The sequence below is a fragment of the Bos mutus genome, chromosome X, assembly GCF_027580195.1.
Source record: "Bos mutus isolate GX-2022 chromosome X, NWIPB_WYAK_1.1, whole genome shotgun sequence".
NCBI classification, from domain to species: domain Eukaryota; kingdom Metazoa; phylum Chordata; class Mammalia; order Artiodactyla; family Bovidae; genus Bos; species Bos mutus.
In genome coordinates this window covers 127,758,919-127,783,010 of record NC_091646.1, presented here as the reverse complement: position 1 = coordinate 127,783,010, position 24,092 = coordinate 127,758,919, and the positions used below count along the sequence as shown (strand labels likewise).

The following is a 24,092-nucleotide window of genomic DNA, read 5'->3' as shown; positions in this document are numbered from 1 at the left end:
GTAGAGCTGCTTGCCACTATTTTACGCCTGATAGTGTGTATATGTCCGTGCTGCTCTCTTCATTCGCCCCGCTTCCTCCCTCTCACGCTGCTCCACAGGTCTGTTCTCTGCTGTGCATCTCTATTCCTGCCCTGCAAATAGGCTTGTCAGTACAGTTTTTCTAGATTCCCTAGTTAAACGTTAATATAGAATATTTGTTTTTCTCACTTACTTCACCCTGTATGACAGGCTCTCGGTTCACCCATATCACCACAAATGACTCAGCTTTGTTTCTTTTTATGGCTAAGTAGTATTTGATTGTTGGAGAAGGCGATGGCACCCCACTCCAGTGCTCTTGCCTGGAAAATCCCATGGACGGAGGAGCCTGGTGGGCTGCAGTCCATGGGGTCACTAAGAGTCGGATACGATTGAGCGACTTCACTTTCACTTTTCACTTTCATGCATTGGAGAAGGAAATGGCAACCCACTCCAGTGTTCTTGCCTGGAGAATCCCAGGGACGGGGGAGCCTGGTGGGCTGCCGTCTATGGGGTCGCAAAGTCGGATACGACTGAAGCGACTTAGCAGCAGCAGCAGCAGTATTTGATTGTATATGTTTGTTTGTGTGTGTGTGTGTGTGTGTGTGTGTGTGAGACGTCTTCTTTATCTGTTCACGTGTCAGTGGACATCTAGGTGGTTTTCATGTCCTAGCTGCTGTAAATAGTGCTGCAGTGAACACTCAGGTACCACGCATCTTTGAATTACGGTTTTCTCAGAGGTATATGCTCAGTACTGGGCTTGCTGGGTCATACGGTAGTTTTTATTCCTAGCTGTTTAAGGAGTCTCTGTACTGTTTTCCATACTAGTTGTATCAATCTTTATTCCCATCTTTTGGTAGAATCTTGAACAGCAGCTGGTATTTAGTTAAGAGATCACATTCAAAAAAAAGAGAGAAGCTTCCTACATGTCCTCCTGAAGTAGCCACTCACCGATACCTGCAGCTCACAAGGTGTGCCCGTCAGACCTTGTGACAGCCGTGTCCCTCGGGAACCCGGCAGCCCTGGGCCGACGCCTCTCTGCAGACGTCTGCCACTGCAGGCCTGGCGTGTTCTCATCCATCACTCCTGAGGCTGGAGCTTGAGCTGGAGTGAAGAATGACATGGATTTAACAGCAGTTCTGGCAGTGCTGGGCCAGCGCTGTCCTTGGCGTGAGGGCCCTGTGGCTGCATTTTCACAGGTCCACTGGGTTCTCTGTCCATGTTCACCACGGTTTCATTGTCTTGGAAACCTTTCTGCTCCTGCTTTAAGAAAAGGGGATCACTTGGTTATCGAAGAAACGTTTTGTGCCAGCAAGGTGTTACTTGGTGTTTTCTTCCGGCTACAAACAGTTGATTTCAGTTGGTCGCTGGTACATTCCAATTTCTTCTCTGCGTCTGTTATTTCCCTTTTTTATCTTAGAAGCATTTCCTTTGGTTACACTGACAGCGTGTGTTTTTTGCCTGATAACTGTATAATCAAGGCCGACTCTGAGTCAAGCTGAGATAACTGTCTTTTGCCACCATGTACTTTGAGTTTGGCACTGACAGCTGGATGACCATGCGTTAGCTTTGAAAGTGGTATGTGGAGGTGACTGGCTTTGCAGAGGGGGAGTTCTGGTCGAATTTGAGATGTGTTTGGAGAAACCATCGAGCTGCCTGGAGAACCCAGAGAAAACCGAGCCCGCTGTTTCCTACTGGGTCGTTTCAGCAAGCATCTCAGTGGGTGGCCTTGGGCCAACTTGGAATGCCTGCCAGGCAACCGTCACTGGTTCAGGCACAATGGGACATCCTTACTGGGCTTCCCAGGGGGCGCTGGTGGTAGAGAACCCACCTGCCAATGCAGGAGATGTGATAGATGCAGGTTCCATCCCTGGGTTGGGAAGATCCACTGGAGAAGGAAGTGGCAACTCACTCCAGTATCCGTGCCTGGAGAATGCCATGGACACAGGAGCGTGGCAGGCTACAGTCCATGGGGTCACAGAGAGTCGGACACGACTTAGTGACTGAGCACGCATGCATCCACCACAGAGACCACATAGCTGACCCCTCGTGTTCTAGCCTTTGTCTCACTCCGAGGGTCGATGGAGGGTCCCACTCAGGCCCACCTGTGCTCACTGAACATGTTAGCTATCACCTGGAGAAAGCCTGCTTCTTCACTTCACCCTGGTACCCGCTCTCCCTGCCAACTTGGTGCCATTCCCCGTCCTCAGGCGTTCTCCCGCAGCAGAGCCCGCCCCCACCTTTGGGGTCTCGGGCATGTCTCAGACGGGGCGGGACCCTCCTGGGCCTTCAGAGGCTCGTCAAGATACAAGAAAGTCAGGTCCAAGACAGCCTGCTAGCCGACACAAGGCCTTCAGTGTACTGTTTTTTGTTGTTATTGCTGCTGCTGTTTTTTAAATTAATTAATTTTATTTTTGGCTGTGCTGGGTCTTCATTGCTGTGAGGGCTGTTCTCTATCTGTGACAGGCAGGGGATATTATCTAGTTGTGACAGTGTGACAAGCGGGGCTGTTCTCTAGCTGTGACAGGCAGGGCTGTTCTCTAGCTGTGGCAGTGTGACAGGTGGGGCTGTTCTCTAGCTGTGGCAGTGTGATAGGTGGGGCTGTTCTCTAGCTGTGGCAATGTGACAGGTGGGGCTGTTCTCTGGCTGTGACAGGCGAAGCTGTTCTCCAGCTGTGACAGGCGGGGCTATTCTCTACCTGTGACAGGTGGGGCTGTTCTCTAGCTGTGGCAGTGTGACAGGTGGGGCTGTTCTGTAGCTGTGGCAGTGTGACAGGCGGGGCTGTTCTCTGGCTGTGACAGGTGGGGCTGTTCTCTACTTGTGACAGGCGGAGGCTATTCTCTGGTTGTGACAGGCAGGGCTGTTCTCTAGTTGTGACAGGTGGAGGCTATTCTCTGGTTGTGACAGGCAGGGCTGTTCTCTAGCTGTGACAGTGTGACAGGCAGGGCTGTTCTCTAGCTGTGACAGGCAGAGGCTATTCTCTGGTTGTGACAGGCAGGGCTGTTCTCTAGCTGTGACAGGCAGAGGCTATTCTCTGGTTGTGACAGGCAGGGCTGTTCTCTACCTGTGACAGTGTGACAGGTGGGGCTGTTCTCTAGCTGTGACAGGCAGAGGCTATTCTCTGGTTGTGACAGGCAGGGCTGTTCTCTACCTGTGACAGTGTGATAGGCAGGGGCTGTTCTCTAGCTGTGACAGGCGGAGGCTATTCTCTAGTTGTGACAAGCAGACCTGTTCTCTATTTTGACAGGCAGGGGCTGTTCTCTGGCTGTGACGGGCGGGAGCTGTATTTTATTGTGACAGGTGGGGCTCTCCTCTAGCTGTGACAGGTGGGGCTCTCCTCTAGCTGTGACAGGTGGGGCTCTCCTCTAGCTGTGACAGGCAGGGGCTGTTCTCTAACTGTGTCAGGCGGGGCTGTTCTCTAGCTGTGACAGGCGGGGGCTGTTCTCTAGTTGTGATAGGCGGGGGCTGTTCTCTAGCTGTGACAGGTGGGGGCTATTCTCTGGTTGTGATAGGCGGGGGCTGTTCTCTAGCTGTGACAGGGGGGGGCTGTTCTCTAGCTGTGACAGGCGGGGCTCTTCTCTGACTGTGACAAGTGGGACTTTCTGGTTGTGCCAAGTGGTATATTCTCTAGCTGTGACAGGTGGGGGCTGTTCTCTAGCTGTGACAGGCGGGGCTGTTCTCTAGCTGTGACAGGCGGGGCTCTTCTCTGACTGTGACAAGTGGGACTTTCTCTAGCTGTGACAGGCAGACTGTTCTCTAGCTGTGACGGGGGGGGCTGTTCTCTAGCTGTGACAGGTGGGGATTGTGACAAGTGGGACTTTCTCTGGTTGTGACAAGTGCGGTATGTTCTCTAGCTCTGACAGGCGGGGCTGTTCTCTAGTTGCGGTGTTTGTGCTTCTCTTCACATTGCTTTCTCTTGTTGCAGAGCATGGGATCTGGGACAGGTGGGCTCAGTAGTTGTGGCTCCCAGGCTCAGCTGTTACACAGCATGTGGGAATCCGGGGCCAGGGGTCAAACCCGTGTGCCCTGCATTGCACGCTGGCCTCTCTTCCACTGGACCACCTGGGAAGCCCTTGTGCAGTGTTTAATGTGACTTTGCAAAAGAGATGTAGTTGTCTGAATACGATACAGCCCTTCTTCATAGCATTTGTGTGTGTTATTAGATCTGGTAAAGGCACGTCCGCCCTTGGTGAGCAGATGGCACACATGTGAACTTAACAGCTTCGTATACCCGCACCTGTGATACTGAATAACCAGTGCAGGGTACCTGTCTTGGCGTTTATAATATCATATTGAGCGTTGGGCTGGAGAGAGAGTCAGGCCCTGAACTGGAGGGGTCCTTTTCACACCGGCGTCTTCCTCGGTGCCCGGGCTTGGGGTGAGTGTGCAGGGCTCTGCAGGCATCAGCTGTCCTTCCCATCCGGGAGGGAGGTGGTCTTCCTGTTCAGACTGATGCCCCCACATGGGCTGGCCCTGGCCCGCCCTTCCTCAAGGGACGGAAGGGTTGCCTTTTCTAAGGAATGTCACCAGCTCCTCTTCTCCCGCTGCTTCTAATTCTTCTGTTCTTTAGTCGCTCAGTCGTGTCTGACTCTGCCACCCCATGGACTGCAGCCTGCCAGGCTCCTCTGTCCATGGGATTCTTCAGGCAAGAGTCCTGCAGTGGGTTGCCATTCCCTTCTCCCAGGGATCTTCGCACCCCAGGGATTGAACCCGAGTCTCCCGCACTGGCAGGTGGATTCTTTCCCACGGAACCACCAGGGAAGCCCAGGGCTTTAGTACCTGAGCACAGCTTGTTCTAGATTATCACTGAAACACAATTTGCCTGCTGTCCAGGCTCCATCCTGCCTGCACGCTTTCCACCCACAACCCAGGAACTTTGTCAGGATGAAGCGTGCAGTGACTTTCGAGTGGCCGGCTTGCTGTTGTTCAGTCGCTCAGCTGTGCCCGACTCTGCGAGCCCACGGACTGCAGCACAGGCTTCCCTGTCCATCACAATGTCCCAGAGTTTGCTCAGACTCACATCCATTGAGTCCATGTGTGGCCGGCATCTCTTGTGTTTCCAGAACTTTGGGCTTCATGAGCCTCTACTACCCTGCTCTGTCCTGCGCATCGCATCTGTCTGTCCTCCTCTGTCCGTGTTCAGGGCCCTGGCCTTGGCCGTGGACCCCTTCCCTGCGATCTCTCACGGACACGTGGCTTCGAGGAGCCTTCTGCTCTATCGTCTCTGGGTCCCTGTGCGCACCCTCACCTCCCATTTAGCTCCCTCCACACTTCCCAGTGCCCATGGGCACTCCACCCAGAGGCCACCCCCAAGACCCAGGTTTCAAGCCGAGGCCAGACCAGTCTGCCACGCTCTCCATGAGCCACTTGTGGCCTTTCTGTCTTCTGACCCTCCGCTGTCTCTTTCCAACATCAAGTCCTTCCTGCTGGCTGAAGATTCACGGTCATGCTGGTGTCTTCGGGCCCCCCGTCTCCCTCCTTGGGTGACAGTGTTTCCTGGGAGTCTTCCCCGTGGACACTGCCCGCCTCAGCTGGTCCCCTGGCAGGGAGCCAGGCACCCTGTTCCTGCCCATCTTCCTGCATTTCCCGGCTCCACGGACCTCACCTCGGGGACAGAGCCTGACCGGCGTTGCCTCTGCAAGAGAAGAGATGCAGCTATTTAGACTCTCGGGTGCCCGGGGCAGGTGTGTCCCTCCCAGACACGCTGGTGACAGCAGGTGAGTGTTGGTGCTCATGTGGGGGAGACGGCATACAGTGCCCGGTGCCCGGCACATACAGGTGAAGCAGGCTTTGCCAAGAGGACCCACCCCAGCAAGAGTTTTCCCCCCAAGTGCCCCTGCTTTGCCTGCTCAGAGGAGTCTGCACAGAAGTGGGCCCCTGAATACTCTGCAGGAGGAAGGCATCCGGGCCTGTAAAAATAGCCCTTGACTCTACCTGTTGCGGTACATCTGACTTGCCCTCCCGTGTGCTGGCTTTGTGCGTTCGTGCGTGTGCGTGTGTGGTTATGACACAAACACGTAAGTGATCTCTGAGTCGGCCAGGTGCAGCCGGACGAGCATGTTCTTCCCCAGAAGCCCGAGCTGTATTGCAGCCCTCATCTCATTCAGCCAGGCTGAGAGCAGCCTGATGCAAAGTCTGACACTGAGTGATTTCGGGCCAGTCCCCCCCAAGGAGGAAGTGTGATCTGAGGCTGACCCGCCCAGTTGGGGAGCCTGCTTGAGGACAGGGTTTTTGGTTCAGAGGGCATTTAAGATCAGCGTGACAGCAGGGATTCGCCAGGGCGGTCGAGGGGAGAGACGGTCAAGGCCTCGCCTCGCTTCTTGAGCCTCACGGTTTTCCAGAGGTCCTGAGGCCAGTTCAGGGAAGGACAATCTGCTCAGCTAACCCAGTTTTCCTGGGAGCCGGGGGCAGGAAGTGAGTCATGCCTCTCAGGACACTGGATTCGTCCTGAGCAGGCCCACGGGAGGGCCTCCGTGGTGGCTCAGTTGGTAAGGAATCTGCCTGCAAAGCAGGAGACTCGGGTTCCATCCCTGGGTTGGGAAGATCCCCTACAGAAGGGAAAGGCTACCCACGCCAGCATCCTTGCCTCCTTGCCTTGGATGGAGGAGCCTGACGGGCGACAGTCCATGGGGTCACAAAGAGTCAGACACGACTTGAGCGACTGAGCACACCGCCCAGGGCTGTGGGAGCCGGCTGGGTGGCAGGAGGGGGGCCCCCTGTGCGAATCTGCACGCGCCGAGGGTGGGGAACAGCCGTGGCCCCAGTGCAAGGTGAGCGCAGAGGCCTCAGGAAGGGCACCCAGGGTGCTCTCTGCCTCGCACCAGCCCCAGGAACGTAGACCTCACCTCCCGCCTGTCGCCCGGCCCCACAGTCTCGGGGTGCCACACAGGGCAGTGACCTCAGTGGGGGTGACCGAGCCCGCGAGGCTAGGACCTGCCTAGGGGCTGTCGCAACCGTCCAGGAGAATGAGGCAACGCACACGCACGCTTGTCATTCCCCAGGGATCCCTGCAGGCCCTGCTGTCTCATCCAGCGGGTTCCTGACCTCTGCTCGCATCATCCTGCCTTGGCGTGCACACTGGCGTGTTCAGGAAGGGCCTTGAATAATCCAGGCACCCAGCTCTTGGATAACCCGAGCTTGTTTTCCCCAGGTGTGAGCGTCACAGGCAGAAGCTAGATGCCCAGCCTCTTGTTCAGCAAACCCGCCCCGCACCTGCCCGGCTGTTGTCTGTCCACCCCCGACTGCCCGCCTCCTCCTGATCACGGGGAGCTCGGTCCTGGGAGTGCCAGGGGCATTCCTCTGCCTTGGGCAGCAGCGCTCCACTTCAGTGCCCGCGGGTCCCCCTTCTCACCCCTCATCTCACCCCCACATGCACACGGGCGGCATCTCACGGGGCTGTCTCGTTACTGAGGAGGCTTCTTGTGTGTCCAGTTGGCTCCTGGACACTGGGTTTTAACGTATTTCCTAGTAGCTCCGTTGGTAAAGAATCCGCCTGGAATGCATGAAAGCCCAGTTTGATTCCTGGGTCGGGAAGATCCTCTGGAGAAGGGATAGGCTACCCACTCCAGTATTCTTGGGCTTCCCTGGGAGCTCAGCTGGTAAAGAGTCCGCCTGGAATTGCGAGAGACCTGGGTTCGATTCCTGGGCTGGGAAGATCTCCTGGAGAAGGGAAAGGCTACCCACTCCCGTATTCTGGCCTGGAGACTTCCACAGACTATAGTCCACGGGTTCGGATAGGGAGGCTCTAGAGAGAGGGATACACGTATGCACATGGGTGATTCACACTGTTGTAGGCAGAAACTAACACAATACCGTAAAGCAGTTACATTCCAATTAAAAGCATTATCAACTGTTAAAGTTTCAGAATCGTACTTGTCCCTTAAACACTTCTGCTTATTCTGTTAATAAATCTGGTAGACATTAATCATCACTATTAAGAGGACAGGATGATATTTGACTCTGCTTACACGGGTTTTTTTTTCATCAACATAAACACCCTGATGCTTGTGACCCTCTGTTTATCTGAGGTCTTCTTGAAAATTTTTTCTCTATCTGACATTTTTGCTCCGGTGGGTCTTCACTGCCGTGGGCTTTTCTCTGGTTGCGGTCGGAGGGCTTCTCCTCGCGGGCTTCTCTCATTGCGGAGCAGAGCCTCTAGGTGAGCAGGCTTCCGTAGTCGCAGTGCACTCGGTCAGTTGCCCTCGGCATGTGGGGTCTTCCCAGACCAGGGCTCGAACCCCGTCCCCTGCGTTGGCAGGCAGATTCTTTACCTCCGTACCCCTCAGGGAGGCCCAAACACTTCACTTGAGCTAGTTCGGTTCACAGCTCTGATAGATGTTAACCATCACTGTTAAGAGGCCGTGATAGAGTTTGACCGTTTGCACGTTTTTTAATCCACTTAAACACCTTTCTGCTTGTGAAGCTCCGTTAGAGCGCGTTTTATTTCCTGGCTCAGTACTTGCCTTTTGTGAATTAACACACAAAGCCTTTCTGAATAGACAGTGGTCACTTCAAGGCCTAGTACATGAGGTCTGTGAAACAGACGAGCGTCAGGTTCACTTGCATCTTCCAGTGGACTTCCAGTCATGTCGTCTTTGTGGGAATTATTTCACTGTGCGCGCTCTTAGTTGTGACATGGTGGAGTCTTTAGTTGAAGCCCGTGGGATCTTAGTTCCCCAGCCAGGGATCAAACCTGGGTCCGCTGCTTTGGGAGCACAGAGTCTTAGCCACTGGACGACGAGGGAAGACCCTTGATAATATTGTCTTGAAAGGGCAGGTGAAAATTAGTAATCTCAGTGTGTACTTCAAAGTTTATTTATAGCATTGTTGCCCCAATAGGCCAAATTCCATTAAAGAGTACATACAACAACATGACAAATAACTTGCAAAAACTTATTCCCCTTTTACATGCCTGTGAATGTTTTGGGAGTCCAGAGGTGCCTGCCTGTTCATTATGGAAACCGTTTTTCCACCCAGCTGATTAGATTTTTGCATTTCTTGGCATATATGAATGTTTTCCACCTAAATCCCATAATCTTTGAACCTGACGAGAATTCTGCATTTGTTCAGTAGGTTTCCCAGGTCCGTGCAGGTCCCGGGGGCAGGGCCATGAAAACGATATGTGAATGGCTGAAGGATTTCTTGCATGTCCTGTGTCTGACTTGGAGTAACATGGGCGTAAGGCTGTATACCTGTGGGAGTCAGAAAATGAGCGTTAATTGTGCGTCTGAGGAGCCTCTGCCTGTCCCTAGAGGACACTTCTGGGTCCTCAGAGTTGCAGGCTCAAAGGCCCTGGCATTTGTGAACAGGGTGGGCACCTGTGTCTCCTCGTCTCTCAGAGCCCCTGAGATTGGGGGACTAGGACAGGTGAGTTTCTACTTGTGCCGACTGAGCTCCGCCTCCTGTGGCCACAAAAGGTGCGCTGTGCTTGGGAAGGGAAAGGACGCCTGACTGCTTTTTCGTCTTTGCAGAAATGCCGGGGTAGAAGTAAATGAAGTCTGAGATGTGCGAACCACTGTCCATTTTGTGAGCAGATGTTCTTTAAAAGAATATTGACTCGTATTTCCTGGGGTCCGTCTTTAGTCCCTTCCCATAAAAAAACAAGACACAGAAGGATATTTTTTAATCAGTTGCCCTTGCCTTTGATGAGGAGGGCATGGCAACCCTCTGCAGTATTCTTGCCTGGAGAATGCCATGGAGAGAGGAGCTTGGCAGGCCACAGTCCATGGGGTCGCAAAGAGTCATACGCAATGGAGGTGACTTAGCACGCACGCCTCATACACACGCACACCTTGCCTTTGACAGAAATGCTGCGTGGGTGAAGATCAATAACTCAGAGTTGTGGGCTGATGTGTGCACCACCAAAATTCATATTTTGAAGCCCTAACCCCCTGGGCCTCAGATTGGGGCTGTACTTGGAGTCAAGGTCTTTAAAGAGGTAAGTAGGTAAAATAAGGGCATTAGGCTGGATCCTGACCCCTTAGGTGGAGAAGGGACTGGCAGCCCTCTCCAATGTTCTTGCCTGGAGAATCCCATGGACAGAGGAGCCTGGCGGGCCACAGTCCACGGGGTTGCAGGAGTCAGACATGACTGAGCGACTCACACACACACTTTGACCCCTTAGGACTGGTCCTTATAAGAAAAGAAGAGCAGCACAGGGGCACACACGGGGACCACCACGGGCGGACACGGGAGGAGACGGCTGTCTGCACACCCAGGGGAGAGGCCTCAGGAGGAGCCAGCTCTTTCCATGCCTGCATCTCCGGTTTCCAGCCTCCAGGGCTGGGGGAGCGTAACTTCCTGTTGTTGAAGCCCCCCAGCGTTCGGTGCGTTGTCATGGCAGCTGCAGCAAGCGAATCCCCCCCAGAAATGTAGGGTGTTTAATGCCGGGAAGGGGTCAGGGAGCTGCACTGGCGTCGGACAGATCTCCCAGGCAGACTGCGGCCAGGGAGGCATCCCGTGGACGCCCAGAACTGTGCTGTTGGTAGCTGAGACACCACGATTACCGTGTGATTTCCCCCAGTCTTCCTCCTGTCATCGCTTTCCAGTTGGGTTCTCTGACAGTCTTCTACCCCACCCACACCAAAAAAACAAGTAAACGGAAGCGCACAGAGCAGCTAAAGAAATAGCGCCAGTGACACAGTGGCTTGTGTATCTTCAAAGGAGAAGAACTGCATCCTTTTTTTACGTTTCTCCATCTCTTGCTAGATCCCACAGCGCTTTGCACTGTACTAAATTAAAAGTGCTTTTGGCGCTGCCTCCGTACCAGTGCATACACCACGCGTGATCCAGTCCATGGGGAATTCAATCCACTGTACCCACAGCAAGGATGAAAATGTTGGGATAACAGGAGCAGCCACTGAAGGAAGGTCTTGAAAAGAAGTGGAAGCTGTTGATCTGGGTGGGAAAGGAGGGCTTTAAAAAACTGCACGTCTCTGGGTTTCAAGGTGAAGTGTTTCATTCAAATGACTCCCAAGCTAGCAGGGGTTGATGGATAGACCCCACTCAACACATGAATTCAGGGCGACACCTTGAAAGAACTCCTGTTCTCTGTCAGTCTTTTATGCAGCTTCTTCAGACCCACTTTGGTGACAGCCTGCACGTTCTTTTCTTTTTGGCTGCACCGGATCTTTGTTGTCGTGCACAGACTTTCTCCACTTGCAGTGACGGGGGGTGGGGGGGGCTACTCTGGTTGCGGTGTGCAGGCTTCTCATTGTGGTAGCTCCTCTTACCGCAGAGCGTATCGGCTCCAGGACATGCGGCCTTCGGTAGTTCACAGCTACATGCCCAGTAATGGTGGGTTCCAGGCCCTAGAGTGCAGGCTCAGGAGTTGTGGGTCTTGCTGTGTTTCTGCTCATCTGTCCCTTATGAGGGCCCTGGCATTGGATTTAGGGTTTCCCTCATCCAGGAGGACCTCATCTCAGACCCTTCACTTCATCACATCTGCAAAGACTGGGATGTTTCCAGAGAAAAACAAATCTTGTGAGTTTCCAGAATGGCGTTCAGTGCTCTTCACATGTCAGTTCATCCGGTGCTCATCAGAATCCTCCAGGTGAGGGCAGTGATGAAGGTGAGGTTGCCTAGGAAGAAACGGAGGGTCGAGGCGCGTGACTCAGGGCTGTGATCCCCGAGGAGACGTCAGTGACATGGCGAGTGATAGAGGTTTCCCCTTAAAACAGGGTGTCTTTCCCACTGTTACAGTTCATAACAGGCAGGAAACAGAAACCACCTAAGTGTCCATGGATGGGTGGCTGAATGGATCAGTGGGTGGATGCATGGATGGATTAGTGAATGGATGGGTGGGTGGATGCATGGATGGATGGATAATGGGTAGATGAATGGCTGAATGGGTTAGTGGGTGGATGGGTGGATGGATGGATAAGTGGGTGGGTGGGTGGGTGGGTGGATGGATGATGGATTGATAAGTGTGTGGTTGAATGGCTGAATGGATTAGTGGTTGGATGGGTGGATGGATGGATGGGTGGACAAGTGGGTGGATGGATGGATTAGTGGATTTTAGTTAGTGTGTGTTAGTTGCCTGGGTCTGCTGTAACAAAATGCCACAAACTCACTGGTTTAGAAAACAACCCAGATGCCCTTTGTCGTGGTTGTTGGAGTCAGAAGTCCAAGACCAGTCTCCCTGGGCTGAAGTCGAGGGCTGGTTCCCTCTGTAGCAGGCTCCAGGGCAGAGTCTTGCTTTGCCGGCTTCTAGAGGCACCCTGCCTGCCTTCCTTGTCTTCAAGCCCTTCAGTGCTTTACCTCTAACCATCCTTTTTTTATTACAGGCGTTTACAGCCCTCCACTTCCCTCCAAGCACTGCTTTTGTTAAATGCCACACCTGTTGGTGTGTTGCATTTGTATTTTACTTCCTCCCAGCCTATCTTATAAATCCCTTGTAATTTTACCTTTTCACCACTCACCATTTAGGTGTATATTTGTTTAACTTCCACAGAGTTGTGAATTTCCCAGGCTCTCCCTCTGTGAGTGATTTCTCATTCTGTTCCATTGTTGATCAGGGAAATACTTGGCATGATTTTGATCCTTTGTGAATGTATTGAGCCTTGTTTAATGGCCTAGCTTATCATCTTTCCTTGTGAGTGTGAGAAGAATACATTGTTTTGTAATGTTTGGGTGGAGCATTTCCATAGTGTCATAAAATTCAGTTGGTTTATGGTATTTAAGTAGTTAAGTCGTATGCAGCAGTAGTTATCTATAGTCTTCAGCTATAGAGTTTTACCTGTAGAGGTTTAAATCCAGTCTTGTGTTCCTTGTGAATTTTCAGTCCAGCTGTTCTTTCCGTCATTGAAACTGTGTCGTTAAATGTTTCCAGCTACTGTGGTCGACACCTGTTTCTTCCCTCAGTTTGGTCAGTTTTTGTTTTAGGTGTTGTGACTTTGTTGTGAGTTTCTTACATGATTATAGTTGTCGCATCTTCTTCATAAAATTACCCCTTTCTCCTTATACAATGCTTCTATTGAGTTTTTGTTTGTTTGTTTCTAGTAGAAACATTTGTCTTAAGTCTGCCTTGTTTAATGTGCTCAGTGTGGCTTTCTTTGGTTACCTTGTGCATTTAATATCTTCATCCTCTTACTTTCAAGCTTTTTGCACCTTTCCTGGTAAAGTGTGTCTTGTAGACAGTATATAATTGGGTCACGTGGTTTTTCATTTTTAATCTGTTCTGCCATTATATAATACATTAATTTGTATTTAACCTTTTACATATAATGCCATTATTGATAAAGGATTTACCTATATGGTTATCTTACTTGTTTTCTCTTTCTTTTTTGATCACACACCATCAATCTGTATTTATTAACTAGCATTCTGCTGTAGAGAAGACTTTCCTCTGTCCACATTTTTTATTGCAGGGTTAGTTCACTGGCAGTATTGTTTCAGGTGTACAGCATAGGGATTTGATAATTGTATAGACTGCACTCTGTGTAAAGTTATAAAATGTCATTATTTCCTGTGCTGCACTTCACATTCTTGTAACTTACTTACTTTACTGCTAGTAGTGAACACCTCTCAGTCTCCTTCATCTGTCTTGTGTCTCCCCCAGCCCTCTGCCCTGGGGTAGAAATAGTCTCTGAACTGTGTCTGTTTATATTAGTTTGAAATGCGGCCCTTTGCAACATGGGTGGACGTAGAAGGTAAGTCGCAGAAGGACAGTCCTTATGTTTCCATGTGTCTGTGGGATCCAGAAAAGAAACACATCTGTGTCTTTTCCTTTCCTTCCCTTTCCTCCATTCCCCTTTCCTCCATCGCTGGCTTCTTTTATGGTAACTAGGTATTTTCTTGTGTACATTTTAACTGTTTTATTTCTCTGACCTTTTTTTGTTTTTTAGTTATTTCCTTAGTGGTTGCTCTATGTATTACAGTTACCAACTTATACCATCTAGTTTGCATTAATACCAGCGTAATTTAAATAGTATACAAAAACGTGGCTGCTGTGTATCTCCTTTCCTACCCTCCTTTGTGGTGTTATTGTCCTAAAGGTTCCATCTTTATACATGTTGTGCATTGCATCTTTACATATGTTATGTGCCCATCAGCAGAGATTTCTAATTATAATTTTATGCAGTTGTCTTTTAAATCAGATTAAAAAAATGATCCACAAACAAACAACACATTTATCTTGTCTTTTAAGTCCCCCAAGGGCAAAATCACCCTGATTATAAACCATCACTTTAAGGATTGGGGGGGCGGGGGAAATTGTTATCACATCACCATCTATCAGCTCATTTTAAAGTAACTTTGCATAATTTAGAAAGATTGCCAAGGAAATAGTTGGATTGGTGATTGGGTAATGAATCAAGTGTGTAAAACACACTGCATACTCAACTGTTTGCAAATCTTGCTTGATCTTTTCCAAAACAAAAGATACAGTAAAAATTTACTATGATTCTTGGGTTAAATGCCACCTTCAGGTTAAAATTTTGGTCTGATAAGTTCTGTTCAAGTATAGAAAATACTGTTGACTGAGCTTCACCGACTCGATGGACCTGAGTTTGAGTAGACTCTGGGAGTTGGTGATGGACAGGGAGGCCTGGCATGCTGCAGTCTATGGGGATGCGAGGAGTCAGATACAACTGAGCGACTTGACTGAACGAGCAGAGAAATAGATACAAAAACCATAAGCTGACTCTAGTAGTGGTTTCTTGGCCTTCTGAGGAGCCTTTCTGGAGAATCACTGACTGTCAGTTCATTGCCTATTGCTGTTTTTTGTGGGCTGCGTGGTTGGGGGGTCACGTACTCTGAACATGTTCTTCCCCTGTACCTTCTGAACACGCTTTGGTGTGTAAGTTGGTGACCACAGCCCACACGTGAGCCTGCCACGGGGCCCAGTCCTTTTCAGGAGCCCCAGGTGGAAGGATGGCACCGTTCCTGAGTCCTCCACCCTCGTGCCCAGCCTCTGTCCTTGGACCCGCTGTGCCCCCTACGAAATGACGTGCTGATGGATTTTCTTAAACTTTATTACGGATTATGCGAGAAAAAAAGAAAATAATTCTTGACTCATACCCACATCTGTTAGAGGAGGTGGTTGATAGTTCCACTGAACCATACTAAATGCTAATCAAAACTTTCACTTGAGAAAAGATCACTCGGTTAAATCATTACCAATCTTCATTTAAAAGAGTTGCGTTTATTGTTACTCCTTCGCAGTTGGAAACTGGCTAGCTTTCAGCCACAAGAAACAGTCCATCACACCCTGAAATACTTGTTCTCAAAACCTCTGAGAGCAAGCAAGCTCCTAATTTGAAGCAAATATTACCGGGACTCATCATTTCACGCTTGTTAACTACTCATTTAGGTCTCTTACATTCCTAAACACAAGGAAGCTGCTGGCTCTTGCAGGCAAGCGCGTCTGTAAAGGTTAAACTGCACGGACTAGACACGCTTCTCCCGTCTCTTCCGTGTGCGCAGATGACACGCGGAGCTGGCGGCCCCGGGAGGGAACACGAGAGTGTCCCGGGCGTGGCCGTGAGCGCTGTCTGGTGGAGGCAGCCTCCGTGACCTCCCCGTCCTCTTTTCTCTCTCTGCTCCCCAGAACACCGGGCCCCTCTCTGCGGCGTCTGACACACCGTCTGCCACCACTCCAAGGTCTGAGAGGACTTCCTGAACTCCCAGGGCCTTGGGGTCAGCAAAGGGCCATGTATCATTGGGTCTCAGTGGAGAAAAATACTCTGCTGTACATACTGCCTTTCAGTCACTCGTTCTGCAAAGCTTCCTCTACCTCCCCAGGTAACTGTTCCTTTTTTTTTTTTTTTGACAACAAACATCAGGGAGCTTTCCAGTTGCAGTCACCTTTGCTGTTCAGTTAGTCGCTCAGTTGTGTCTGACTCTCTGCGACCCCATGGACTGCAGCATGCCAGGCTCCCCTGTCCTTCAACATCTCCTAGAGTTTGCTTAGACTCATGACCACTGAGTCAGTGAAGCCATTCGGATGTAGAAGCTGGATTTAGAAAAGGCAGAGGAACCAGAGATCAAATCGCCAACATCCATTGGGTCATAGAGAAAGCAAGAGAATTCCAGAAACACATCTACTTCTTGCTTCATTGAGTACATGAAAGCCTTTGACTGCAATCTCTGAGTATGTATTTAAGCTCGCAAGGATGTTTGTGTCTCATATGTTGTTTCAGTGGGTCTCACGGAACAGGTGCCCGATAAAACCCTGTGTATTTATTACCTGGTGGGGAGAGGTGAATGGAGCTAGCTAGGGAGTGGGGTCCTACCAGCGAGTGGGAACATGCGAGGGTTGGCTTGTGGAGGGTCAGGTGGCTGCAAGGAGACATGGATTACGGGGTTGGGCACACGGCATTCTGTGTCGGTACTGGGTCGGGCAGTTTGTTAACACATATTTGTGGAGCTAGTCTGATGTGCTGGGAACATGTGATAGAAACTTTGGTGAATGGATTCCCAATGGGTACTGCCTTTTTTTTTTTCTAATGGAACATTTGGAACAAGGAACTCTTAACTTCTCAGATCATATGGCCCTTGCCATTGCAGGAGCTGTGTGTGAGCTGTCGTGGACAGGGAGAAAGCAGAACTCATAACTGCCTCTTAACACACAGAGGATCCCTAACGGCCCTCCTGTTAACTCACAGAGGATCCCTAACCACCCTCCTGTTAACTCACAGAGGATCCCTAACCACCCTCCTGTTAACTCACAGAGGATCCCTAACTGCCTTCCTCTTAACTCACAGAGAATCCCTAGCTGCCTTCCTCTTAACTCACAGAGAATCCCTAACTGCCTTCCTCTTAACTCACAGATGATCTCTAATTGCCTTCCACTTAATTCATAGATGATCCCTAATCTCCCCCCTGTTAACTCCCAGATGATCCGTAACTGCCTTCCTCTTAACTCACAGATGCTCCCTAACCTCCTCCTTTTAACTCACAGAGGATCCCTAACTGCCTTCCTCTTAACTCACAGTTCAGTTCAGTCTCTCAGTCGTGTCCCATTCTTTGTGACTCCATGGACCGCAGCACGCCAGGCCTCCCTGTCCATCTCCAACTCCCGGAGCTTGCTCAAACTCATGTCCACTGAGTCGGTGATGCCATCCAACCATCTCATCCTCTGTCGTCCCCTTCTCCTCCCGCCTTCAATCTTTCCCAGCATCAGGGTCTTTTCCAATGAGTCAGCTCTTCGCATCAGGTGGCCAAAGTATTGGAGTTTCAGCCTCAGTCCTTCCAATGAATATTCGGGACTGATTTCCTTTAGGATGGACTGGTGGGATCTCCTTGCTGTCGCCTTCCTGTTAACTCACAGCAGATCCTTAACTGCCTTCCTGTTAACTCCCAGAGGATGCCTAACCTCCCTCTGGGAGCCCCTGCCTCCTGCCCTAGGGGCTCCAGCCGGTGCTTTGCTCAGGGCTCCGGGCTCGGCACAGATTCCCCGCGCAGGTGACACAGATGCCCAGTAGGCGTGTCCTTGTTCTTGCACCCCCAGCGTACAGAGAGGTTAGCCGAGGCCCACCTGGGCCCTGAGCACGGGTCCCCAGCTCCCAGCTGCTGGTCAGCCACAGAGCAGGCCTCCAACCCAGGCCGCTGGCCCCAGAGCACCCGCCACCCCCCACCTGAGTCCTCGGGAGCACCCCGGCCTGCGGGCAGAGGCTGCTCCCTGTGGCCCCCACCTACCTGGAAGAAACCCCAGGTCGGGGAGGGAGGCTGAGGACATGTCTGCTTCCTTCAGATGTGGTTCGGAGAGGAAGAGGTGTGCAGAGGAAGCAGTCGGGGTGTGCAGAGGAAGCAGGTCTTACCCTGCACGCTGGTCACTGAGCCTCTGCTTGGGGTGTTTCGCTCTAAAACAATGCAAGTCCCAGTCGTCCAGCTGAATTATAAGCGGGGACTGCCCTCCCTCCTTCCCGTCTTCATAGGGCAAAACACATGCTGATGCCGTCCTCAGAGGCCGGGGTAAACACGTGTAAATGCGTCCTCTGTGATCAGCTGGACTCAGTACCTCGCAGTGGAACCTCAGCCCCAGACAGTGGAGAGGAGATCAGGCGTGCTGAGGCCTTTTGTGGTAACAGCTCGGGGACCCTAAAGGTCAGTGCACAGCCCAGCACCTGGGGGCCCAGCCTGCAGCTCGTGAGGAAAACCCGGGCCTCTGGGCTGCGTTCACACCCGCATCCAGTGCCCTCCTGTCTCTGCCCACCTGGCCCGTTCACCTGCTGCCTGAGTGTCGTCTCTCCTTACTGCCCCCAGGACTGAGGCCCAGGTGTACGTGCGGTACTTTTTTAGCACACCGGCGGAGGGGAGCACCCTGTGTGGCTGTGGCTCTTTGCAGACCACGTGCGAGCTTCCCGTGAAAAATAACCCAGGAGCAAGGTGCAGAGCCCGGAGCTTTGGAGGCCGTGCGTGCATGGGACGGTTGGGCACGGCTGCTGTGCGCTCCTTCCTTTGAATTATTCTTTTACTTTTATTTTTAAATGATCTTGTTTAGTTCTGGCTGTGCTGGGTCTTCCTTGCTCCGTGGGCTCTTCTGTAGTCACGGTGAACACGGGCTGCTCTCTAGCTGTGGTGCTCAGGTTTCTCCTATCTCTTGTTGCAGAGCGCAGGCTCTGGGGACCTTGGGCTTCCGTGGTGGGGGCGCATGTGGGCTCAGTACTCACGGCTCACGGGCCCCAGAGCACAGGCTCAGTAGTGGTAGGGCACGGGCTGAGTCGGATCCTCTCAGACCGGGGATCCAACCCATTTCTCCGGCATTGGCAGGTGGACGCTTTACCTCTGAGCCACCAGGAAAAAGACTGACTTCATTGGAGAAGACCCTGGTGCTGGGAAAGGTTGAAGGCAGGAAGAGAAGAGGGCGGCAGAGGATGAAATGCTTGCATGGCATCACCGACTCAATGGGCATGAGTTTGAGCAAACTCCAGGAGTTGGTGATGGCCAGGGAGGCCTGGCGTGCTGCAGTCCATGGGGTTGCAACGAGTCGGACACAACTGAGAGACTGAACACCACCACCACCAGAGAAGCGCACTGCTTCCTTTTTATTTTGGCTTCTGGGAGAACTTTCCCTTCAAAGCACTGTCCCTGTCATTGCTTGTACGCTGTCGTCTGCTGGTATACTCTTTGCCAGATCGGAGGAGTTTGACAGTGTGTTGAGATCCTTGCTTATCTCACCGAAGGTTTGGCGTGATTTTCATCTACATTGTGAAGAAGAGTTACGTGACCGCAGAGTCTTCTGCAGATTTATAATCCCCCTGTTCTAGGCCTTGTAAGTGAAAAGCACCAGCTTTAGAGGAAGAGCGTGTAACGCCTTTTAAAAGAATACAGCTCTTTTCGGTCTTTAGACTTTGTCGTTTCTCTTGCTCATTTCTTCCTCCTGCACTTGGCTCATGGCGAGTCCCTAGTGGTGCTCCTCGCCCAGCCTCTGCTGTTTTTCCTGGCACTCTGCGTGCTTTCCAAACCCAGCGGTAGTTTCTCACTCGCTCAGTGCCTGCACTGTCTTGTTAGTCTCTCTCTCCCAGCTGCTGGAAGAAAAGTGTTCACAGGAAGAAAGCAAAGTATACACAGGCTGCCTGCCAGGCCCTGCCTCTGCACACCTGCAGAGCCCTCCAGGTCTTGAGGGAAGCGGGATGTGAGCGAGCATTCGATACGGCCACCCCTCCTCACTGTCCCCCAGAGGCGTGGGCCAGCCCTTCCCTCTCCGCCGGGGCTTTTTCAGAGAGATGACATGCAGGGGGGCTTCTGGAAGAAATCTGAGCCTCTCAGGTTACGATCCAAACACTGGCTTCCTCCACCAAGGAGCCCAGGAGGACTTGTCTTTAAGTCTCACCTTCCTTTGTACCAGAAAGGGAACCAAAACTGGGACGTGTCACCCAACCCCGGGGTCATGCCTGAGCAAGAGCAGTCAGGTGTGTACCAGAATGGAGATCTGAGAGCTGCTTCGTAAGTTAAGTGTGTTAGTCGCTTAGTCGTGTCTGACTCTTTGCGACCCCATGGACTGCAGCCCAGTCTCCTCTGTCCATGAGATTTTCCAGGCAAAGATACTGGAGTGGGTTGCCATTTCCTTCTGGGGATCTTCCCAACCCAGGGATCAAACCCAGGTCTCCTGCACTGTAGGCAGATTCTTTACTGACTGAGCTACAAGGGATCTGCTCGTTATGTGTCTCTTACGGTGTCCCCTCCCACTGTCTCCCCATATCCAGCCCATGGTAGAAAAGCGAGGACCCAGATAGTTAAACGGAGAAGGCAATGGCACCCCACTCCAGCACTCTTGCCTGGAAAATCCCATGGACGGAGGAGCCTGGTAGGCCGCAATCCATGGGGTCACTAAGAGTCGGACAAGACTCAGCAACTTCACTTTCACTTTTCACTTTCATGCATTGGAGAAGGAAATGGCACCCCACTCCAGTGTCCTTGCCTGGAGAATCCCAGGGACGGGGGAGCTTGGTGGGCTGCTGTCTATGGGGTTGCACAGAGTCGGACAGGACTGAAGTGACTTAGCAGCAGATAGTTAAAGCACTGAAGGTGAGTTTGTACTTGATACGCAGCTATACGTGGTTTTGCCTTGAAAAGCGGAGAAAGCAAAGCCGTTCTGTGCTGCTGCTCCTTGTCCAAGGCTTGGTCCTGCCGCCACTGGCCAAGTGTCTAGGGCCCCTTCCTAGGAAGCGGGCTGCAGGCAGGAAGGACCAACCAGAGCAGAGCGGGCCGGGAAGGGCAGGTCAGCTGCCTGGAGATGCTGCCTCGGGCTGGGGTGGCTGGGGGTGGTCTCCGGGGCCCGTGCACTTCGCCGCAAAGTGTAGAATCAAGTTACCTTGCAGGGAACCCCTGCCGCTACTGCTGCACGACCGGACCGCTGCGGGTGGGGGGCGGAAATGGAGAGCACCGGACTTGTGCCTTCCTCCTGGGAGGTGCAGGCGAGCATCTGTGCTCACGCAGGGGCTCCATTCAGAGCCGCACCCGCGTCCGCCCACTCCCGCCGGAGTGATTGCAGGGGTCGAGGAGCACTCGGTCGGTCCCTCTCGGTGCAGGCCCTGCACACAGGCTGCAGTGTGCACGCTCGCGGGTGCTCCATCAGGACGCCAAGTCTCAGTAGTGGTCAGGCTCAGCAGAATGTGCCTGTCAACGGAAAAGACGCTTGAACCATAACGCAGACATTTCGGGGCTTCCCTGGTGGGTCAGCGGTTAAGAATCCGCCTGCAGTGTGGGAGACGAAGGTTGGATCCCTGAGTCTGGAAGATCCCCTGGAGGAGGAAATGGCAACCCACTCCAGTATTCTTTTTTTTAATCTGAATAATGTATTTTTGTCTGTACTAGCTCTGTTACCGCGCAGGCTTTTCTCTAGTTGCGGAGAGCGGGGGGCCTCCGTGTAGATGCCGTGCGTGGGTTTCTCACTGCCGTGGGCTCTGTCTGCCCAGCACAGGCTCTAGAGCATGCGGGCTTCAGTAGTTGCGACACAGGGCTCAGGAAGTTACAGCTCCTGGGCTCTGGAGCCCAGTCTCAGTTAGTGGTGGCTCAGGGCTTTAGTGGCTCCAAGGTAGGTGGGATCTTCCCAGATGGGGGATTGAACCCATGTTCCCTACATTGACAGGCGGATTCTTTCACCACCGAGCCACCAGGGAGGGCCCCACTCCAGTATTCTTGCCTGGAGAATCCCACGGACAGAGGGGCCTGGCGGTCCACGGTCCACAGGAGCGCGGCATTGGACGCAGCTGCGCACAGACAGACTTCCTTTCCCTCCCAGCCTGTAAGGTTCCAGCGCAGCAGAGGGCAGGCCGCCGGGGCACCGTCTGAGCCTCCAAACCCGCCAGCGTTTCCCCTGTGCCCACGGGCCCCCTCCCGAGAGCTGTCTGCTCTGAACGCGGGCTCTGCGGGCCGTGAACACATCCCTCAACGCCGCTGTATCTCGGCCCCCTTGTCTCCGCAGATACCGAGCGGCTCTACTCAGCTGTGTTTGAGGACATCTGCGGGCGCTACGGGAAGAAGTACAGCTGGGACGTGAAGTCTCTGGTGATGGGCAAGAAGGCGCTGGAGGCGGCCCAGCTGATCAGAGACACGCTGCAGCTTCCGATGTCCGCGGAGGAGCTGGTGGAGGTGAGCCAGGCCAAGCTGAAGGAGGTCTTCCCCACGGCCGCGCTCATGCCAGGTGAGGTCCCCGGAGTGCGCTTGGGGCTCTGAGCGGCAGGTCTCACTCAGCCTGCCAGGGGGCGCGCTAGCGTTCTCCTCTTCCCTGAGAACTCGGAAGATGCCCTTCCTGGTAAGGCTCCGAGGGACTCATTAGAGACGTTGGAGGATGCTGGCACGTGCTGTGGGCTTTCCGGGGTGGCCCAGTGGAAGAGAACCCTCCCGCCAGTGCAGCGGACTCAGGTTCGATGCCGGAGCGGGGAAGATCCCCTGGAGGAGGCATGGCCACCCACTCCGGTGTTCTTGCCTGGAAAATTCCACGGACAGAGGAGCCTGGCGGGCTACAGTCCATGGGGTCACCAAAGAGTTGGGTGTGACTCAGCGACTACAGGACGGCAGCATCATGTGCTTGTCATTTTTGAGCTTTCTTAATATATGTTCTTTTCACGGATTCCTGAGGCCCGAAAACATTTGCATTTTGTTCATGTCAGTGTGACCTAGAGATCACATTCCTGAGAGAATTGCTTCCGAGTTTCAAATAGGTGGCTTTTGCTTTTCACAATCAGATAGAGAATTCATGTTTCAGCAGCTATGCAAACTTGAACATGTTGATGATAGGCAAGCAGCTAAATCTCCCTAAAGAAGTTTTAAAAAAAACTTATTTTAAGAGTTAAAGGTGTAATTCAGTTCTAACATGTCTGTGTGGCCTTTACTTGTTTTCGTTTGAGAGCTAAGATGACTTTTCTCCCCTGGGGCTTGTTAGCTGAAGATGGAACAACAGAACTGCCTGCTATTTCTTACTGTAAGTGAGGAGGTCGAGAGTGTTCTAGGTTACAGGGACCACAGTGGCTTAAAAATGGAGTGTTATTTTAAGATTCTTCTAGGAAGAAAGGTGAGTTACTCAGTCTTTAGAATTCCTGGTGCTCAGGGAGAAAAAAGTTTACAGTCAGAGCAGTAATTTTGGATTCAAAATGGTATTAACATGAGTCATGGTCATTTTTTGAAACACATGTAATTATCTGCATTTATACATATATCCAGAGGGGCAGATTGAATATCCCCTGGAACTAGTGAGTTTCCTGGAAAGGACCTTGCTATTACTGCTGCCTGGTATTACAAAGAAACCGTGTGGGCTCTTCTTGGATTACACACACACACACACACACACACACACACACATGCCTGTACATCACACATGCATACACGTGAATGTCACACACACGTTAGACACATGCAGACATATGTCACACACACAAACACGTCACACACACACACTTATGTCACACATATACACGTTATGTCACGGAAATACATGTGAACACATACATGTACCTCGGCATATGAGCACAAGCACCATGACACACACTCCCTTCACCAGCTGCCTTTCTGGGCCGTTTGCACACGTGGGGATGCTGACAAGCTTCAGTGATGGAAGCACAGCTATTAATAAACGTCACAGAAGTTCCTGGCTAAAAGTTTATCATCTTACCATTGTTGAGTGTGCCAGCTGAGCGTTAAGAACGTTCAGACGGTTGTGTAACCAGCAACAGCATCCATCTCTCTCAACTTTTTACCTTGTGGAGTTGAAGCTGTGTCCCCAGTAGACCCTAACTTCCATCCCTTCCTCTGTCTCTCTCTCTCCAGCTCCAGGGACCGACCCTTCTGCTTTCTGTCTCTGTGAATTTGGACTACTCTAGGTATCTCACATGGCGCTAGTGTGAAACAGCCCACCTAGCAGTGCAGGAGACACAGGTTCAGTCTGTGGGTCAGGACGATCTCCTGGAGAAGGAAACAGCAACCGCACTGCCGTGTCCTTGCCTGGAGACTCCCGTGGACAGAGGAGCCTGGCGGCTGCAGTCCATGGGGTCCAGAGTCAGAGCTGCCTGAGTGAGCGCACGTGCACAGATCCTCAGTGTTTGCCCTCCTGTGGCCAACCTCGAGGTTCGTCAGCGCTCTCATTCCACACGTGCAGCGTGCGACAGGCTTCTCTCCCTCTGAAGACAGAATCATAC

The 24,092-nt window shown here is 52.1% G+C and overlaps 1 protein-coding gene across 3 annotated transcripts in view; it reads left to right on the top strand.

Moving 5' to 3' along the window:
- Positions 1-24,092, top strand: part of PUDP (pseudouridine 5'-phosphatase) — a 67,281-nt gene that overhangs the window by 9,109 nt on the left and 34,080 nt on the right. For 2 of the 3 annotated variants that reach the window (XM_070366318.1, XM_070366320.1), the window contains exons 2-3: positions 15,563-15,756; positions 21,884-22,102. In XM_070366318.1, coding sequence (XP_070222419.1) covers positions 15,666-15,756; positions 21,884-22,102 — 310 coding nt within the window. In that variant the 5' untranslated portion in view covers positions 15,563-15,665. The remainder of the gene's footprint in view (positions 1-15,562; positions 15,757-21,883; positions 22,103-24,092) is intronic. The other variant, XM_070366319.1, reaches the window with a different exon arrangement.